At 45.8% G+C, this 20674-nt stretch overlaps 1 protein-coding gene across 1 annotated transcript in view; it reads left to right on the top strand.

Annotated features, from left to right (window-relative positions):
- The window catches only part of Sv2c (synaptic vesicle glycoprotein 2C), a 194868-nt gene that overhangs the window by 158201 nt on the left and 15993 nt on the right, over positions 1 to 20674 (top strand). The window contains exons 5-12 of the mRNA XM_055598424.1: positions 2961 to 3094; positions 3547 to 3636; positions 5056 to 5166; positions 5704 to 5792; positions 9387 to 9551; positions 13150 to 13283; positions 14577 to 14780; positions 15232 to 15391. Of these exons, the coding sequence (XP_055454399.1) occupies positions 2961 to 3094; positions 3547 to 3636; positions 5056 to 5166; positions 5704 to 5792; positions 9387 to 9551; positions 13150 to 13283; positions 14577 to 14780; positions 15232 to 15391 (1087 nt within the window). The remainder of the gene's footprint in view (positions 1 to 2960; positions 3095 to 3546; positions 3637 to 5055; positions 5167 to 5703; positions 5793 to 9386; positions 9552 to 13149; positions 13284 to 14576; positions 14781 to 15231; positions 15392 to 20674) is intronic.

Here is a 20674-nt window from a genome sequence, read left to right as displayed (position 1 = left end):
GGGGGGCAGCCACCGTCTGGAAGTGGAAAGGGAACCAGGTGAGCCCCAGTCCAGACTGTAACCAGTGAGGCCTGGGCTCAGCCAGACACAGCCTTCGCCGAGGCCCCCACCATCTCCCAAAACGCCACCCCGGGGCGGGCACCAAGAATTCAGATGCATAAGCAATGGGGATATTTCCTATCCAAACTACAACAGCTGCCGTACCTGTTCTGAGTTATATTTTAAATTACAGAGTGTTAAGTCCGAAATCACCGCATGGAGACCACATATGCAATTGGCAAGAGTGCTTTATTTTGAGAAAACCTGAGTGCAGGGGTAAAACACAATGACAACCCTAAACAAGGGCTTGTTATAGGAAACTAGGGGAATTCTAGCAAGTTAGGTAACCTAAAACCTCATTGGTGGGTACCAGGGAAGTCGAATCCTAATTGGCTTGCGTCCAGATGGTCGGTGGGCTGCATTTCTGTGCCGTGAATGTTTATCTACAGGATGAGGGAAGGCTGCCCAGCACAGATGCCCCATCCTGAGATAAGATATCTTCCCATTCTTGAGGTTACTTCCAGGCTGTTCCTTGGGTAGCAGATTTTATGGTCTTGTTCCTGGAATTGGTGACCTATGGCCTAATTCCTGGGACTGATGACTTCTCTTTTAAAGTCAGGCCTGGTCCTAACATGGAGACAAATTGGAGTTTCTGTCCTCCGCTCACAGAGCACTTGGCTATATTTTCTGAAGGTCTTCAACAGCTTGATGTACATGTGGTAAGCAACGCCAGCGCCATGTCCCTCAGATCATTATGACCCATGGCAAGTGAGTCACCTCATTACGCCCAAATACCTGGTTGACATTACAGGAAGACATTGGCATCGGCATTGTCCTCATCGCCAGCATCGTGTGCTGCAGCTCTGGATGATGCACAGCCTTCCCTCGATTGTTTGCCTGCTGGAAGCGTGTTTATTCCTCCCAAAGGATACCTAAGGAAGTGTTGTGATGGTTTTTCCTACAATCTAGTGATCTCCCCACTTCCTCCTCGTTCATTTCCACACTTACACACGTGCCTATGGGCGCCAGCCACATATGTGTGTGACTACTGTAAGGGCCCACATCTTTAAAGGCAGAGTGCAGCTCCTTCAGATCTCTCTCCTCTGGCCTCTGCTTCCCTTGTGTCCTCTCTTTGCTTCACTTTATGTGCTGTTTCGTAGTGTTTTGTCCACTTGACATGAGTTAGAGTCATCTGGGAAAGGAAGCCTCAACTAAGAAAAGGCCTCGCTCAGATTGGACTGAAGGGAGACTGTCGGATATTTCATTGATTAACGATTGGTCTGGGATGTTGCAGCTTAGTGTGAGCAGCGCCTCTCCTGAGCAGGTGGTCCTGGGTTGTATGAGAGGGCAAGGAGAACAAACCATGGAGAAGGCCAGTAAGAGGCCTCTGCATGGGTTCCTGCCTCCACATTCCTGCCCTACTTCCCTCCCTGTGGACTGTAAGCTCTAAGGAACCCTTTCTTTCCATGTTGCTTAGCAACCCATATTCTTCTCATATTAAATTCTCAGAACGAAACTAGTGCAAGCTTAATATCGATGCCGCTGGTGTTGATGGCACGTGCCAACAGCACAGTGGGCAAGCTGTCGCTTGCACAAGTCTGGGTGCTAGTATGCAGCATCTTGAATCCTGGAGTAAGGATTTTGTGAGTTCAGCTTGTAGCCTGTGGAACTGTGTCATTCTAGAGACTTCTAGGAGTCCCACAAAGGGCAAGCATGCTGTTTTCCTGGGGAGGGGGCATAGACTACCTCATTTTTGTTCACAGAAGCTTTCTAGTCACCAAGCCTTGCTGAAGACTAGCACACAGTTCCCCTGTCCCTCTGTAAACCCAGCTCTGGCTTCGGTGGGATGTGCCTCATTCTTTCTTATTTGGAACCCTGGCTGAGTCGTGCTTTCAGGGTTATACCCATATATCCCTGAAGGGATCTCTGTTTATATCCCTGAAGGGATCTCTGTTTATATCCCTGAAGGGATCTCTGTTTATATCCCTGAAGGGATCTCTGTTTATATCCCTGAAGGGATCTCTGTTTATAGCCCATTGTGAGTATTCTTATATATTGTAATAACACTTTGATTTTTATAATGTCTGCTTAGAAGTTGGGATTCCCCTGCTATTCCCCTGTTCTTCCTGCGAACAGAGGTAAAAGTTCTCGTTTCTGTGAAGTCAGCTTTCTCCCAGATGGCCATTTAACGGTGCTCAAATGAAAGGGCTGCATGAATTGTAATGATAAATCAGCAAGACGTGCTAGAGCACCCTGGAGTCCGCAGCCTCAAAGGCCCACAGTGGGAGGGCTGGCTGAAGAGTCAGAGTGGGTCCAGGAGCACCCATGGCCACCGCCACTTTTCCACCTGGCCAGGGAAGGAGGAAGGAGACAAGGAAATTACATCCTACTCAGACCGAGTTGGGAATCAAGTGTGGTAACAGATGCTTGTGATCACACCGGTCAGCGGGAGGTGGAATCAGAAAGATTATGAGTTCAAGGCCAGCCTGGGCTATATAAAAAAGCCTTTCTGAATCCCACCCCAAAACCTGGTTGGGAACTGGACAATGAAATCCATTGAGGGCCATTTTTTGGCAGACAGATGGGAAAGAGAGGAACATGATATGGAAGAGCAAAGGGAAGCCCCCAGCAAGGTGGCCGGTAGCAAATCACATTCTCCCACATCCGGCCATTGGGGTTTGACTTTGGGTAACCCTAAACATTATACCCCCTGCTTCCATCCTGAGTCTTTTGATTTCGGGCACCTTTGTCCTCAGCACTGCCGTTGAGGGAGGGGAGGTGTCTGTAACTGTAACTGATTTAGAGGCCCGCCCACTCTCCTTTGGGTAGTAAGACATGGCTGACAAACCCCTGAGAGGCCACACTGACCTTTCCAGCTGCTGTGCACAGGCGCTCTCCCTCACTCCTCTGTCTTTTCCCAGGGTGGAGCTTCAGCATGGGCTCAGCCTACCAGTTCCACAGCTGGCGTGTCTTTGTCATCGTCTGTGCGCTCCCCTGTGTCTCCTCCGTGGTGGCCCTGACCTTCATGCCGGAAAGCCCTCGGTTCTTGCTGGAGGTAAGGTCTGTTGTCACAGAAGCACAAGTGGCCCATGCACACTGGGAAGGCTTCCCCGCTGTTTCCAGGAAAGCAGGCCTGGCTCTTTGGGAGGCACATTCTCCCTCCCTACTATGGAATTTTGCAGGGTTTGGTTTTGCCGAGACATGCTTTAGGCCAAGAGGAGTGTAAAAGGTCTCTCACAGCCAGAGCCACACACACACTCTTTTCTAAGCAAATAGCTTTCGCTCGATGAGGGGGTTGTTGCTCACTGTTGAGTAGGGGACCTGTTATTGTCACAGGTCCTATCTCTAGTTGAAGGCACATTTTGAACTGCTGCTCTATAGTGATAGTCTGAGCTTGAGCGCTTCGGTAGAGAATTGCTGAACACCTTCTGTATGCTCTGAAAACTCAGCACGGTCACAAAGGCAGTTATAAATGCCCTAGCCTCTGACTCCCTGTGTATTTCTTAGGTGGGAAAACATGATGAAGCCTGGATGATTCTCAAGCTAATTCATGATACCAACATGAGAGCCCGAGGTCAGCCAGAGAAGGTCTTCACGGTGAGTCTGCTCCTCAGAGAATCCCGATGCCGGAGTTCAGGATGCTTTTTGTAAGGAGACAGACTTTTAAGGCCTTGCCAGTCATAGAGTCTGTCACAACTGCTTAGCTCTGTCCTTGCAGTGTAAAAGCAAGTAGCTGTAGAGAATGGCTAAACCACGGGCCTTGGCTGTGTTCCAATAAAACTTTATTTACACAAGTAAACAGAGGGCTGTGTTTGGGCCAGAGACTACCAGTCTATTCACACCTACCTAAAACTCCAAGCCTCTGTGGTTGGTTAAATAATACTAACCTGAGAAACAAAGTTTAAGCAGAAAGACCACAATTTATTCTTACTTCTCAGATTTATTCTACTTCCTGGATCAGTATGAGAGGCCTTGGCTGTAAGAATCACCAGTAGATTCTCTTTGTCTTGCTATCAGAGAAGACTGGGGTCTCCACTAGGCCACTGCTTCTGCCCTGTCAGGCCACTGCTCCTGCCTCATCTGAAACTTGCTTTCACATGCTGCTTAAGCAGGAAATTCAGGGTACCCTGCGGTCTCCTAGGTAACACTGATGTTTCTGAGTTTAAAACCCAGCTCCATAATTCACTGGCTTCATGGCCTGAGCAATAAGACCAAGGTACAGCTTTTTATCTAGAAAGTAATTAAAATATCACTGTACTGATAGAGGCCAGGAGGGGGTCTTTTCTTCAGCCCTCATGGCACGTAAGTGCTTGGGATTCAGACACAGGCCCTCCTGCTTTGAGCAGCCAGCAATCTTCCATGCTGAGTCATCTTCCCAGACCTCAGCTAACTTTTTTTTAAACCTTATCTATTCTCTTTGACTGGCCTAGGTACTACCTGCTACTTCTCTATGACTCCTGTTGCACAGATCTCTGTTGCACAAAGATGCAGACACATGGATTGCAGGGCTTTGTGGACATCTTGTGTGTCCAGTGGTCCTTCAAAAACAACTTTCTTAATCAGAATAAATGGCTTGCCTACTCTGAAAGCCCAGCCTCCTCCTTATCCCAAATGCCACCAATAAGTATTACCAGTACCACCCAAATTTAAAACTGAAAAAAATCTTATTTATTTGTTTTCTTCATCCTCATGGTATCTAGTAAATCGCCATGCCCTGTAATTTGGTCTCCTAGACATCAGTGATCATTGTCCCTAGCTTGCCACCTCATCTGCGATTGGCTTGTTTCCGTGCTCATCACTCAATGTCCTAACACTTGCACTCATCTTCAGAAAGTCTTAAATACTTGTCCATTGCCCAGTACACTGCCTTCTCTCCTACATGTTTGTAACTTCATATCCTTCCCACCAGCTGTCCAACCACAGTTCCCACACTTGGCAAATAGGGTCCTTCTCTGTCAGTCTCTAATCAAATCAGGAAAGAGAACCCAGCGCTTTGCACTCTGTTACTGTCCACAGGTAAATAAAATCAAAACTCCCAAACAAATAGATGAGCTGATTGAAATTGAGAGCGACACAGGAACGTGGTATAGGAGGTGTTTTGTTCGGATCCGCACAGAACTGCACGGAGTAAGTATGTATTTTATAGCAGCCTACATGTCAACTGCTGACCTCTGGTGGTGGTCCCAGGAGGGACTGACGATGCCTGTCCCATGAGGAGGGATTGTCCAGTCCATCTAGGACACCTGTCTCTTGCACTAGGACCAGCAAATTGGACCCCTTTCAGCTAAGCAGCTAGTGGATCCATCTTGAGGAAGGAAGGTGTCAGTCCAAGAATTGGGGCAATGAAGTCTGTCTTAGTGGCTGTTGGTCTCCAGAAAGCTGAAAAGTGAGCATTGCTGGGCAGCCTTGGTAGTTAAGGCCTGTGAAGGAAGGAAGGAAGGAAAGAAAGAAAGAAAGAAAGAAAGAAAGAAAGAAAGAAAGAAAGAAAGAAAGAAAGAAAGAAAGAAGAACATCTCAGCCTTTTGCTTCTGTGTTGTGTTAAAACTTTCATGAAGTTAACTGAGCTCTGTAAGAATGCTGAACTTTTAGAGTTTGATGGGAAGGTCTGGGAAGTGCATTCACTGTATAATTGTGTAAGAAAACTAACCATCTGGAATTTCACAGATTTGGTTGACTTTTATGAGATGCTTCAACTACCCAGTCAGGGAAAACACCATCAAGCTTACGATTGTTTGGTTCACCCTGTCCTTTGGGTAAGTAACATTTAACTTCTTGGTGGACAAAAAATCAACTGTTATATTGTGGCTCCCAGTTATTTCTGTAAGACCTGGGGTCTCACAGCTCAGGAGTTCAAGATCGCGCCCTTCCCAGAAACTCCCCCAGACCACGACTTGCAAAAACAAGAGGTTTAATTTAACCATTGCGCAATGGGGTCACCCCTGCTGGTCAGCAAAGAGTGGCACCAGGAGACAAAGGCCTTTAGGTTTTTAAAAGAAAAATTGCGGGAAATTTGAAGTTGCAGTTCTGGCAATTTAGGATTGGATGAGGAAGCTATAAAGTAAGATAATTGGTTAATCTTAGATGCTCAAGCTTGGCCAGTCCTGCCATGTGTGGATGCAGCTGCAATTGAAGGTGGGGGTGGTTAGCTCATCCTTGAAGATTAGGGCTGGCTTTTGGCTGGAGGTCAGGAGCTACTCAGAAGAAGGATTGAGGCCGTCTGGGTTCGTTGCTAAGAAACACTATCTTGAAGACAAGGGTCTGGTCGTTCTTTTTGCTGAGGTCATTGCTTGCTTGCTTTTTTTTTTCTATCTGTCCTCACAGATAGGGTCACATTTCTCCATTCTCTGGAAAGGTACTAAGAGGCTTTAGCTTAACCTGAACCTAAAACTCAAAACTATAGGCTTTAGAACACATACAGGTTACAAAATTAGTCTAACCCTTTCATTTCTTTCTTTGTCTTTTTCCTCATTGCTTTCTTCTCTTCAAAATATCTCTTATGGCTCACATCTGCAAACTTGATAGAAAAGATTTTTTTTTTTTTACAGCCGCAGACATTTGCTGATAGTTACATTTTTATAACTAATAAACTGACCCTTCCTGTGGCATTTGGGAAGCCATGTCACCCTCTCAGTCACCATATGTCTGCATTAGCTATGTCCTTCTTCCTCTTCCTCTCCCTCCCTGCCTCTCTTTCTCCATCACTCTTTTCCTTCCTTCCTTCTTTCCTTCCTTTTTTAAAATTACAGTTTCTCCATTCCACACTCCTTGTTTCCTTCTTAGCTTTATTATTTCTTGTGGAACATTCTATTTTCTACTATACAAAAGGTTTTTTAAAGATTTATTTCGAATATTAACATGTGCAGGGTCACATGCACAGGCGTTACTACGGATACCAGAAACGAACACTGGAATCCTTGGATCTGGAGTTAAAAATGTTTGCAGAATGCCACCTAAGATAATAATAATAATAATAAAACTACCATATGTGTGTTCTAAGAATGGAGGAAGGCAAGCCATGGTTTTATTTACTAATACTTGGTATCTCTATTTCAGAATGTGTGTGAAACCCTTTCACCTAATCCCTGTATAAGAGCCAATAAGGAAACAACCCTGCACTGTCAGGTCAAAAGGATCTGGGTGACCGGTAGAGCCCAGCATTGACCGTGTGGCTCCCACCTCCTGACATCCATAAAGTAAAGCAGGCAGAGAGGTCCCTTCCCTGTGTTGGTGTGATGAAGGACAAGGGGAAGGCTTCGGGCAGGGACCCTGGAAGCTCATTCTGCAATGGTTACCCATGTGATTCCATCTCCCATGTCTAAGTTCAGAGGCTTAGAGTTGGAAGCCTAACTCAGTGGTACAGCATTTGCCAGGCATGTGTGAGGTCGTGGGCTCCCTCCCTTGTTCTGGGGGACACATAATTTTAGAAGAGAGAGATGGAAATCAATACTACTGGGTGCCAACCACTAACTCAGCAGTTAGGCACGAAAAAGATAGACAAAAAGTGGTCCTTGATGCAGCTGCTAGCCTGTGCTTATCTGGATTTCTTTCATGAAATCTCAGCACTGCCTGCCATTGAAAGGGCATTCAGCAAATGTTTGCTGAATAAATAAAACATCAGATAAAACTCCTCGTCATGTGCCTTCCTCGTCATTCTCAAGCTTTTGCCTTGGCACTAGAGAGCAACCTGCTGGTGTCGTAGCCCTGAGTCACTGCTTGCTCCGTGATCACCCTTACACCCCAACTGCGTTGGCGCACAAGCTATGAGGAGTATGGGGGTGGAAAACCATGGGACTCTCCGGAGTAAATGTCTGAGGATTCCTGGTGACAATGACGATGATTACAGTGACTCATTTGGTCTTTTTGGTACCGTTAGTGTGGAGGCACTTTGCATCCCATTATATCTGAGCAACAGCCCATGGAAGGCAATCTACATCCTAGTCATCATAAAAGTAAGCCAAGACCCAAGGGACCCAAGGTCACGCCGCAGGCAAACAAGACCAGGACTTGAATTCTGTCTACTTGCAAACTACTTCCTCCCGGGCATCTGAGTATCACTGGAATAAACTAGAAGACAACTGGAGTGCACAGCACTGCAGTACCCTGTGTACTCCACCCCAGAGTCACCACGTCCTGGATCAGGCCAGGTTCATGGATGTGGATTCAGGGATCATAGTTTCAAAACAACATTACAGTAACAGTATGATATACTTTGATCCACATATTCCTCCTGACATTTTCTGGTAGCCACACCCACAAAAGAAAAAGAATCTGTAAATTTAAATTTAATACTGTTTTATTCAACTCATTATGTCTGAAGTAGTATCTATGATCAATATAACATTATTAATAACTGATTTTTCATGTTTTTTTTCAAACTCTTGAAAACCCTGTGCTACCATCACATCTCAGATTGGACTGACTACCTCTCAGGGGCTTAGGGGCTGCATTTGACCAGTGGCTGCCAACAGCCAAGCAGCATGTCACAGCTTTTAGAGTCACACATGAGAGATCATGAGGCAGGGAGTGGAAATCACCTGGTAGTTGTTTCCGGGTTATTCAGGCGGCTCAGCTGGTAGGGAGCTTACCTGGCATGCATGAAGCTCTGAGCTTTATCCCCCAGCCCCTGTACAGCAGGCATGGTGGCAATGCCTGGGATCCCACCAGTGGGAGGTGGGGGCAGGAAGATTGGAAGTTCAAGGCCTTGCTCAGTTCCATAAGACATCTGAGGCCATCTGGGCTACATGAGACTTGGTCTCAATGGAGGACAGGTGTGAGGGAAAGGCTAGGGAGAGGAGAAGGAGCAGAATGGGGAGAGGAGGAAAGAGGGAGAAAAGAACCTCAAATGTCCCTTTCTGCTGCCTTGAACCCCTTTGGGAACATGGCTCCTACTGCAGACAAGCAGTGTCACAGTTGTGTAGGAAGCAGTGCTGCTGCACTAGAAGGAACAGAGTCCGTCCTGTGAGCTCTTCCTTCCTGGGCCCCCGGAGATGCGGCTCCTCAGTGGAGCCGGGTTGGTAGGAGCGACATCAGGTCCAGCATGCTATGTGTTTCACTCTACCTACGCTGCCCAAATGCCTCATTTCATACTGTGGGTACAGGATGGGATTCATCTCTCCCAGGAACTGCACGCCTGGATGTTCCAGCTGTCTCTCTCCCTTGGTTTTGCAAGGGGAGGGGTGGCATACCAATTACTATGTGATAATTTGTTCAAATGTTTCAAGGTGCCAGTCATGTCTGGAAGTGCTTCTGAGCGCTGCTGCCATTCTGGATATGTAAGGGAGGACCTTACAAATGCCCTGTGTGTGCTGCTACACTCTTTTTTTGTTTGTTTGGTTTTGTCTTTGCAGGTACTATGGACTGTCCGTTTGGTTCCCCGATGTCATTAAGCATTTGCAATCTGATGAGTATGCACTGCTAACTAGAAATGTGCAAAAAGATAAATACTCAAACTTCAGCATTAACTTCACGATGGAAAACCAGGTCCACACCGGAATGGAGTATGACAATGGCAGGTCTGGAAACTTTGATATAACTTACCTTGCCAGCTAGTCACAAAAACTCACTTCAGAGTGGTGTACGATTAATAACTAAAGTCTACAGGGTTTTCAATTGTAGTATTTGTTATTTGTGGATGAATTTTAATAACTTAAAATTCACTTTAAAGATACACACTTGTCAGTTACTTCAAACAATTTCAGAAATTGGCAGAGAATCAATCATGTGCCTCTTGAGAAAAAAAGGGGTAAAAAAACAACAAAACCACTTCTTAGACTGAGTTGCCTCATGCCTATTATGCAGCAGAACCAACTGCCCATTTGAAGAGAGCTTAGAGACCCTTGGAGAGCTATAGACAAGCTAGGGAAGAGAAGAGAGAACCGCTTGAAGACATGGGAATGGTGAGAGACTTACCTGAGTTAGGGAAGAAACAGGAATGTAAGTGAGAATTTATTTCCCTTTTCTAAAAAGTTCCCATTTCAAGTCTCCACTGCACAAAGCAAATAGAGAGCAGGAGAGCTGGTGTGTCAGGGAGCCTGTCAGTAAGAGCAGAAATGGTCTCCCCAAGTGAAGGGATGTGAAAACAGCAGAGGATGAGCACAGGACTGGGCTGCTTCCTAATGCTAGGCAAGCCAGGGCCTCCGGAAGGTGGGTCTGCTTCTTTTCCGAGAGAAAAAGGGATAGACAAGATAATCAAGTTCAGCTATGTATTCTCTGAGCAAAAATCACTGATATGAACTCTCAGTAGCTCATTATTCTGAGAAAATTGTTTTAATTTTTAAAATAATAAAAGTTTTGGGTTTTTTTTAATACAAGATAATCAAAGTTCCCCAAGGCAAAAACCTGTTTGTTAAGATGAAAAAGGTTTGTGGAATGCTTGCAGTCTGGATAATGGATACTTGCCAGTATGGGGGTCATCATCCTAATTAGCAATTTATCTTGTGTGTGTGTGTTTACTTGCAAGTTTTTCAATAATAAAGTTTATAAAATTAAAAGAAGATGATGAAAAATGGATGACTGGAGACATGTGAGTGGAATAAGGAGAGATCTAACCACAACCAAGCCATGTGGCATGTGCCTTGTGCACCCCCCTGAACTACGATCACTGGCATTTGTATTTCAGAGAACCCTGAGCATCACCTTCTGTGACAATGGGATGAATGGGGTTTTGGTTTTTCAGAGACAGGGTTTCTCTGTGTAGCCCTGGCTGTCCTGGACCTCACTCTGTAGATCAGGCTGGCCTCACACTTGCAGAGATCTGCCTGCCTCTGCCTCCCAAGTGTTGGGATTTGTTTCAAAAAGTATTGTTTTTCCATTAGAAATTTCTAAGATACAATAGTTATGGTGGTGCATGCCTGTAATCCCAACACTCAGGAGGGGAGGCTGGTGCCGGTGAGATGGAGTCCAGCACAATTCATAGTCTGTACCACATAATGAGAACATGTTTCAGAACAACAGAAACAACAAAAAAAAAGAAAAAAATTAATTTTTAGGTCTGAAATAGTCATAATTTTAGTGACATTTATTATCACTCTTAGTGTTCAGTTTATTAATTAATATCCAGAATATTAATAACTTTGACACTTCTCCACTTCTCCCTTAAAATTCTTGAGCTGGATATGGTGGCGTGCACCTGTCATCCAAGCACTTGGGAGGCAGAGACAAAAAGACTGAGGTTGAAGCCAGCCTGGGGCTCCACGGTCAAAATCTGTCTCAAAAGACCAAAAACCAGGCTTGGGAGGTGATTCCACGGGTAAAGTTCTTGCCTTGAAAGCTTGGTGAATCCGCACAAAAGCCAGGCCTGATTACTCACATATGTGTGATCCGAGCACTCGTATGGAGAGTTGGGAGATGGAGACAGAAAAATCAGTGGAAGTTCACAAGAGAGCTAGCCTGAGCTATGTGCAGGGAAAAACAAGGAGACCTTATTGAACAAGGTGGAAAAGCTAGAACAGTACTGGAGGTTTTTCTCTATCCTCCACAAGTATGCCATGGCCTACACTCTCTCCTACATACACACACACACACACACACACACACACACAGAGAGAGAGAGAGAGAGGCAGGGGAGAAAGAAAGATTTTAGGACCCTAAACAAAGAAAAATCTTGCAAACATAGGGTTTTGCGTGTGTTACACATTTATTTTCGATGCTAGAAGAAAGGGTTTGGTCTTTCAGAGAAATCTGAAGTAGTGCTGCCGACTCCGTTTTAAATGGTAGCTTCCCTGTGCAGTGGAGATGCTACCCGACACCCTGACGTGGAATACCGTCCAGGTACCCTGCACAGGAAATGTAAGGAGTCCCTGCTTGTCTGTATGCAGAGTGTTCCGGGAGAGCCAGCAGGAGGTGGGGGGTAGAGGGTTACCATTTCCTTCTCCCACCGTTTGAATTTTACACCAGGAGTGCTCTGTGTGTCTCAGACATTAAAATTGCTTCCCCTTCCCAAATTCAGGCTCATCTTTAAAGTTGTCGGTCTTCACAAAATGCACCGTTTTCTAGCCTCCTTTAGCACTTTTGACTGCTTTCACTCGGGCTCCCGGGGTGGAGAAATTTTTGAAGCTGGTTGGTCTGTGAGGCTACAGTACATTTACAATTGAATAACAAATACCCATTAGGATGTAAGTCCGAGAGTGCTCAGTAGTGAGCAAACTGCTTTGAAGGCAGCTAGCACGCCTCTAAGGACCAGTCTCTTTCTCTAAGAGGGGTGTGGCTAATACAGTACCCTCTTCCTGGGAGACCATAATAAACATGACTCCCTGGTGCACACTTCTCCATGGCTTCAGTGAGTCCATATCGATGACCCACAGGCTCCTTTAAGACATTAGGCTCATTAAGGCCATTATCACCTCCACTACTCCAGATTCCCCATTGCAGTGCCTTTAATACGTATTTGAACCCATTTCATCATTCTGCACATCATTCCAAAGTCAACAGAGCTCTTGTGTTTTGAGTTGGCTCAAGGACTGTCTTTCGACTGTGAGAAGAAAAAGACTCGTGGAAATAAGTCTGAATATTTTTTCACCCTTGTCAGTCACTGCTCCTGTGAAAAGGCAGAACTCTCATTCTCTACCATCTAAGGTTCTAAACTTAGAAAACAGACTTTTATGAAAAACTCAGAGGCTAGGAATATTGCTTAGTAGTAGAACACCGGTCTAAAACTGCAAGTCCCTAGGTTCAGTTTTCATCACTGTAAACTATAAATATACATAAAAATATAAAGTTCAGATATTAACACATATTTAAATTAGATTCACTAGTCTCAGTTGAGACTTTCCCAAAAAAGGAACCCATTCAGAGGTTGAAGGATGGGAGAGGATGGGGGTGAAACAATCTAGAGAGCCACAGGTGATGTTCTAGCTCTCGAGACCTTTTGCCATGATTGCAAAAACCCAACTGGACTTGGTGTCATTGCTTCTCCTGACAGGGAATAATACTGAACAGTGGTGCAGCCAAAAAACAGTATGTCCATGGCCAAATGGGAAAAGGCAAAGTGCCCGGAAAGCCAAGATGCCCTTTATAACTTAAGGATGGCTATAGCAAGGTGTCAAATCTCTAAATCCCTTTGACTTAGTAGTCATTGGCCTCAATTTGTTTGTGTGTGTATGTGTTGTACAGATTCCTGGGAGTCAAGTTCAAATCTGTAACTTTCAAAGATTCAGTGTTTAAGTCCTGCACCTTTGACGATGTGACCTCAGTGAACACCTACTTCAAGAACTGCACGTTCATTGATACCCTTTTTGAGAACACAGGTAGGTATGGCTTAGGCTACTTCCTTCAAGGGGCAGCATCTTGGCAGAATCATGTGACAGTGGGGCTAGAGGATTGTGTGGCAAGGGGAGATCAAAGTGCGAGTGAACGATTTCACTGCGTCACGTTGACTCAAAAGCAAACTGGTATTGTTTTGCTTTCTTGGGTTTAATATAGACGCTTACCTAAGTTCAAAGCTAGACAAATAAGTAAGTTAATAAATAGCCTCGGAGGAATACTTTTTGTTTTGGTTTTTCAAGACAGATTTCTCTGTAGCCTTGGCTGTCCTGGAACTGCCTCTGTAGAGTAGGTTGACCTTGAACTCAGAAATCCACGTTCATCTGCCTCCCAAGTGCTGGAATTAGAGAAGTTAACTAATTTGGTCACAATGAATGGCCTGGTAAGCAACAACCTGCGCTCCCTGAGTACATGCGACTGCAGTGCTTTCCCACCCCACTCACTTGTCTCGACTCCCATCCTGGTGCTGTGCAAAGAGCGGTGCATGCCCTGTTGGCGGTCTTTTTGGTGCTCAGTCAGGGCCAATTCTGCCCTACTCCAAAGAGATGAGGTCAAGCACTGTCTTCTCCATTTGACCTCAGAAGAGGGAGCGGAGGGTAACTCCTGACCAGCAAGGAATTGGCCTGGGCTGTGTTAGCAAACCCAGCACCATGTAAAATCCTTCTTGAGGAGATAAGGGAACAATAACCACCAAGTGCATAGAATGAATGCTGATGGCCTTCGGGGGAGACTGGTCTTCATTCTTCTGTGGACTTATCTACATGGACCGTAAATTATAAACGCAGCCCCAAAGAGTCAGAGAGTCCTGCTCCTTCTGTGTACTTCAGAGCCCCTAAAAATGACAATGATGAGGCCAGTTTATGTATATTTTAAACCAAATTGTTTTTATAATTGTATTCTAGAACCTATTACTACTAAAAATGATAATCTTTACATAACATGGTAAATATAATAATGTTGTAAAGGTGTAAGCAATACTATAATTAGCAAAGGCCAAAGGGAATCAAGAAAACTGGACACTGTAGTCAACGTATCCCCTTATCCAGCAAAGGGAGCCCTCCATGCTACTACTTTGTTAGCGTGGGGTGCCAGGCTAGCTCTCATGCTCTGGTAAGGAAACACAAAAAGTCAAGCCAGCTCCAGCTGTGGGACCCTGAGGGAATTGTCGGTGCCATGCTTCTTAGCTGAAGTCTCTCAGTGGCTCTCTGGGACCACCCATATCTGTTACTTGAACCTGACAAGAACCTGATGGATTTTATTCGTTGTTGTTTCTACAGATTTTGAGCCATATAAATTCATTGACAGCGAATTTCAAAACTGCTCGTTTCTTCACAACAAGACAGGATGCCAGATAACCTTTGATGATGACTACAGTGCCTACTGGATTTACTTTGTCAACTTTCTTGGGACATTGGCGGTGTTACCAGGAAATATTGTGTCTGCTCTCCTGATGGACCGGATTGGGCGCTTAACGATGCTAGGTGTGTGCTTACAAGCCTGGAAAGGAAAAGAGCTGCCCCTGTGACCCAGAGGGAACCCGCCTCCTACCCTGTTCCCCTTCCCTTAGAAATGCACCGTACATAAGAAATCCCTTAGGCCTTTGATTAGGACTGAATTATAGTAAAAATTGTGTCTAGTTACATTTCATATGAGCAATCTCCATGAGTTACAGACTGAAAAACTGGTTATGTGTAACTAATGTATATCTTCCCGCTTAAGTAGATGAGTAAGAGGTGATGTGCTTCTGTACTCTCACATTTGAGAGGCATTTAGACTGCCTTTCAAACAGGTGGATGCACTTGAGCTTCATCCTATGGAGCCCAGTCTGCAGCTATCACACAGAACTGTCTTCTTGAGAGAGCTCTGAGGCCCAAAGGTCCTCACTCTCCCAAGATGACAGGAAACACTCCATATTTTGTCTTCTGTTGGCAGGTGGCTCCATGGTGCTCTCAGGGATCAGCTGCTTCTTCCTGTGGTTTGGCACCAGCGAATCCATGATGATAGGCATGCTGTGTCTGTACAATGGACTGACCATCTCAGCATGGAATTCTCTTGATGTAGTCACGGTGGAACTGTACCCCACAGACCGGAGGTAGGCTGACGTGGGACCACTGAAAGGTCATTACAGGAATAAACAAACATCACTCTCAAAGCTGTGAAAATCCACAAAATACCTAGCTTATGAACTTGTAGGTTTTGCTTGTATCTTTTTAAAAAGATTCCTAGCATGAGGTAATAGGACAGTGAAGAAATTTAACTATATCCACAACTTAACATGTTGGCTAACTGTAACAGAGAACTATCATGTCACCATGGGCATTAGGATTTAATAGTCTATCTAAGCTTCCATTTTGAGTACCCATCAGTCCTGTGAGTGTCATGACCTTACATTTGCAGGCACCTGTGATAGCAACTACAAAGAGGTTTCTAAAAGGTGTCTGTTGGCCTTTCTAGTCTGTTGGAAGAATAAGTAATAAAAGGAGGCTGGAGATATGGCTCTGTGGGTAAAGCACTTGTCATGCCAAGTATGAAGACCTACAACCACGTAAATCTGAGCACAGTAGCAGCCATCTGAAATCCCAGTGTTCCTGGTAGGAGGGACAAAACCAGCTGAATCCCCAGAGACTGACAGGCTAGCCAGTCGAGGGCCTGCTGCAGTGATGCACTCTTTCTCAGACAAAGCAGGAAGGGAGGACAACAGCTGAGGTTGTCCTCTGGCCTCCATAGTGTAGTGCGGCTTGCACGTTTTCGTGCGCGCATGCGCGCGCGCACACACACACACACACACACACACACACACACACACGAGGCATGAATACCTGTTGTAGAGCCACAGCAGCTGAATAATTACATAACAGCATTAAAGTCCTGTTTTGTCACCTGCCATGAGCTAAACCATATGTCCTATACCATTTCCTATTTCATGCAAAACTCCTGTGTTTTCTTGCCGTGGAAGTCCTCTGCACTGGGATATTCTTAGTCCCTTGCCTTCAAACCCCACAAAAAAGGACTTCACTGAGACATTTGAGCTCTTGATTTGTTACTGATCCTGTGTTGTCCCTCTGACTCCATTCTGTCAGTTCATTGATCACCCTGGGAATGTCCCGTATAGGGAAGACTCACATGCTTATTCCTCAAGAAGATCTTCCTATCTTTTCTCCACACATAGGACCTGTTTTGGCACTCATTTGCCTAACTGCCTATAAAACATCCAAAATCCAAGGATCTAACATACTGCTTAACAAGCATTCCCATTACGTCCTTAGTAAACAGTCTCTCGTGTTATCAGGCAATGAGAGCCATTCAGTCGGCACACAGCACCCCCTGGACCCATCCAGCCTATGCTCACTCTCTCTGTGGTGTGAATACACTGAGGTTTTCTTCATCCCCATCTCATTTTGAAAACTGGACCCACAAAATTAGACATTGACAGCTACATTTTAAATCCCACTCTCCCTGTTAAAGCAAGGCCATGAGAGCCTTCTTCCTGTTTTCATTCCATTATGAGTTTGATGAAATTTTAGATTAAATCAACTGGTCACATAACTCTTAGGATGATGAGTGATGGGTAGTCTCTTGGGGAGGGGACACTGTGTTTTTGTTTTTGTTTTTGTTTTTGTTTTTTTTTTTAAAAAAAAAACCAACTCAAGAATTGGGTAGACCTGCCCTCTGAGTAACATCAGTGTGCTCTGACTGTGTGGTTGGAAGATGAAACACTAGGTGATGAAAAGTGTGTTCACTTGGGTCCTCAGAGAGAAGAGGGCAGGAAGGGAGTGGCTGCACCAGAACCGGGTGAACCCTGCACGGTGTTTCCTCTCAGCGAGGGGCAGGCATGTGTGCAGTTACATGTGGATACAGCTACAGCACGGTCTGGCTGGGCTACCAGAAGGCAGCGATGTGGTGGTCAATGTGTCCGAGAGCATTTCCTGGAAGAGCAGCATCTGAACTTGGACTTGAAGAATCGTGAGTTACAGGCACACACAGATGGGAAGATTAGGCTAGTCTGAGAAACGCCATCTGAAGAGCCCAGAAGAGGACCAGCAAAGTTCCGAAGAAACTCCGTCAGAGAGGCTAGCCTGCTGATTGTCCATGAGGGCAAGAAGAGGGGCTTCTAGAGAGAAAGACAAAATCAGACATGGATTGGGAGTTCACTCTGATGGCCAAAGAGGAGGAAATAACACTTGCATTGACTCCAAGGAAGAACATGTAGCCTGGAGAAAATGTAGATGGGAAAAGGGAGAAGTAAGAATGCCACATGCTTGTGGATATTCAGAAAAGCATAAGAAAACTGCATGGTCAGTTACAGGTCGCAAGGAGGGAAAGGGTGTGTCAAAGGGGACCCTTGTTTCAGCTGTATAGTTGACAGGGTGGTTATGCCAGGTTGAGGCAGGACACTGTGGAGGAGCAGAGTGATCAGACTGGAATCAGGGAGGTGGTGAGTGCCATTTGGAGGAGGCCAGCTTTTCATGGCTGCATGGAGCTGTCCAATGGGCATTTGAAATTTTATGTTGGAAGCAAATGGACGCCTGAACTGGGGATAGAGCCCATTGACTAACTAATCCAAAAGACACTTGGGGAACGCATATCATGTGGCCCTGAGAGGTTTCAGTCCCTGGGAGATGGTGGTGGTCAGACAGGCTTCATGGAGTCTACACTCCCGTTTGGAGAAAACAATCAATAATACAGTACTGTTATAAAGGCCTATCAGTTGGTGCTGAGTGCTGTACAGAGAAACGACACTACCCAGGGGCATAAAGGATCCTGGCCTGCAGGACCATTTCATATTGCAACAGCATGGTCCAGGGAGATGTAGCCCTGAAAGATGACATTTGGGTAAATACTTTGGAAGAGCTTTCACAGCATAGGTGACAAGAAGTGACATGAGGGAAAGGGACCAGTTGGAAGAGGGGCTGAAATGGCCTTTCCACAGTTCGGTGTCCCCATCCTCACCTTCTCTTTTTAATCCCTCTTTCTTGTCTAAACTATAAACTTCTTTCATATCCTAAGTGTAGCCATGTGGCCTCCTGTGCTCTGGTGCGGTTTGCTTTCTTGTCATCTAGACAGTGGCTTTATGCTGCCCCCATGTGGCCATGGCAGAGTTCACACTTCCTGTGTCCATCCTAGCTACCCTCCCTCCCTGGAGCTCAGGCCAGGAACCACACGGGGAGGTGATGGAACCCAGGTTCCCACATTGCTCAGGCCTCCGGCCCCTGAGCAGGCCTGTCTTCAGGTTATGTATTTTTCCTGCAGTGGCCTTTCCCTGGCCACTGGCCTCCTCCTCCCTGTGTTCACATGTAGGCACAGTTCAGATACGACCACTGAAAAGTCTTGAAAGTAAAACCCTGGCAGCTCACACCTGCCACCCTCTGCTAGTCTTGACAGTTGCTGCTGTCACCCAGGTGTGGGGGATTTTTCTCTTTCTCAGTGAGCTAAAGTCAAACCTTGGACCAGAGTTAACCCCGTAACTCCCTCCCCTCAGGTAGTTTCACTTCCTTCCCACAGCCAACCTGCAATCCTGGCTCTCTTACCATCTGTGTCTGTAGGGAGACCACTCAGCCAGCCTGTGCCTCAGTTGTTTAAGATGTACATGGCATGTTGGGTCCCTTCTACTGCCAGCATTCTTATCACCACCATCGCGTGCTGTTCTATAATAGCCTTTTTTTAAAAAAGATTTTTATATGAAGGATTCCTTCAGCTGCCTACCAACCTATATACTCCTGGCTTCCTCTTCTCTCTGTGTCACATAATTACATTATATGTGTTTGCATTTTCCCATATGTTTACACTTTGGCCATTCTGTAGAGTCAGATTCTCTTTGTCTGTGGCAATTAAAAGTGGAGAGTAAGAGCTGAGAATGGGGACCTGTATCTGTAATCCTAGCCGTAGGGAGACAAAGGCAGGATTGCAAATTTTGGGCTAGCCTGAGATAGATGATAGATAGATAGATAGATAGATAGATAGATAGATAGATAGATGATGGATAGGTGGATAGGTGGGTAGGTGGATAGGTGGATAGGTGGATAGGTGGGTAGGTGGATAGATGGATAGGTGGATAGGTGGATAGATGGATAGGTGGATAGGTGGATAGATGGATAGGTGGAAAGCTGGAAAGATATACAGAAAATTCCAGGCAGCCTAAGCTGTAGAGCAGAAAAAGAGGAGCGGAGCATGAGCAGCTGGTGAGAAGGTGCTGCCTTCACCGTAGCCGCACTGCTACATTGTGGTGGGGAAGCTCTCCTCATGTGAGAACATGATGGATGTGAGAACAGGATGGATGAGGAAAATGGTCATCCCACCCCTCTCTACTCCAGGTCCTGAACAAGCCCTGGCATGAAAGGGCCATGGACATTGTGATGCAGTAATAGGCAAACGCTGGCTTGTAAGCTCACCGGGTGTCTTGAGTCCTTGTTCAAATTTGGGGTACAGAGTATGTGTGCTGTAGTCATCCCAAGAGGATCATACCACTAGTGTGAGACTGTTGGGCTCAGGGGTGCCTGATTGCCTATTGTGCTAACGGCAAGGCATTCTTTCCAATCAGTTGCATGCCCTAAACCCTACTCATGTCACCAATGAAAACCCATCTGCCCGCTTGTTAACATGCCCCTCGAGCCAGCTTCCAGGATGGTACTTCCAGTGTAACCACTGCCTGCCTGCTGACTCCTGATGAGCCGCCTTTAAATTCTGTGCTGTGTTAGTGAACCCCACCACTGAGCACATGAAGATGGGACATTAGTGTGTTTACTGTTCACTATCTGACTGTAACTGAAGCGTTGGTTTCTTAAGAATAGGACTCTGCCTTCCTCATTTGCTAAATGAGAGACACATCTTAAGCTGAGCATGGTGGGCCATAAATCAGCACCTAGAAGCCAAAGGGAGGAGGTTCACAAGCTCATGGCCAGCCAAAGTTACATAGACTTTGTCTCAGAAAACAACAAAACTCATACAAAAGAGAGAAAGAAATAAGCTTTTTAAAATCCACCTGGACATGGACTATCGTGTTCCTGTCTCTGAGGCCAAGCTTCCTCGCTCCTGAAGTGAGCCATTCAGACCAGTTCTGTGGGCTTTCCTCTGCTGACCGCCTAGTACCCCTCTTCTACTCTGCCAGGTGGTCCTTGATCTCCAGATCCCTGTTGTCAGTGCCTGCCCTCACATAGCACTGCTTGCTGGGGACCTGCTCCTGCTCGCTCTACTGCCCCAGTAGAGGAAAGAAAACTGTTCTGGATCCAAGTGCAGACCCTGCTAGAAATCACCTGGACTGCAGGACCAGCATTCGGGAGGCAGAGCAAGGCTACACAGAGAAACTCTGTCTCTAAAAATAACAAAAAGCAAAAGGAAGGAAGGAAGGAAGGAAGGAAGGAAGGAAGGAAGGAAGGAA

This window comes from Psammomys obesus, unplaced genomic scaffold, assembly GCF_907164565.1.
Source record: "Psammomys obesus unplaced genomic scaffold, mPsaObe1.curated_primary_1811, whole genome shotgun sequence".
Taxonomy (NCBI): Eukaryota; Metazoa; Chordata; class Mammalia; order Rodentia; family Muridae; genus Psammomys; species Psammomys obesus.
Note: the sequence above shows the minus strand (reverse complement) of the source record. Positions and strands in the feature narration are given on the sequence as shown.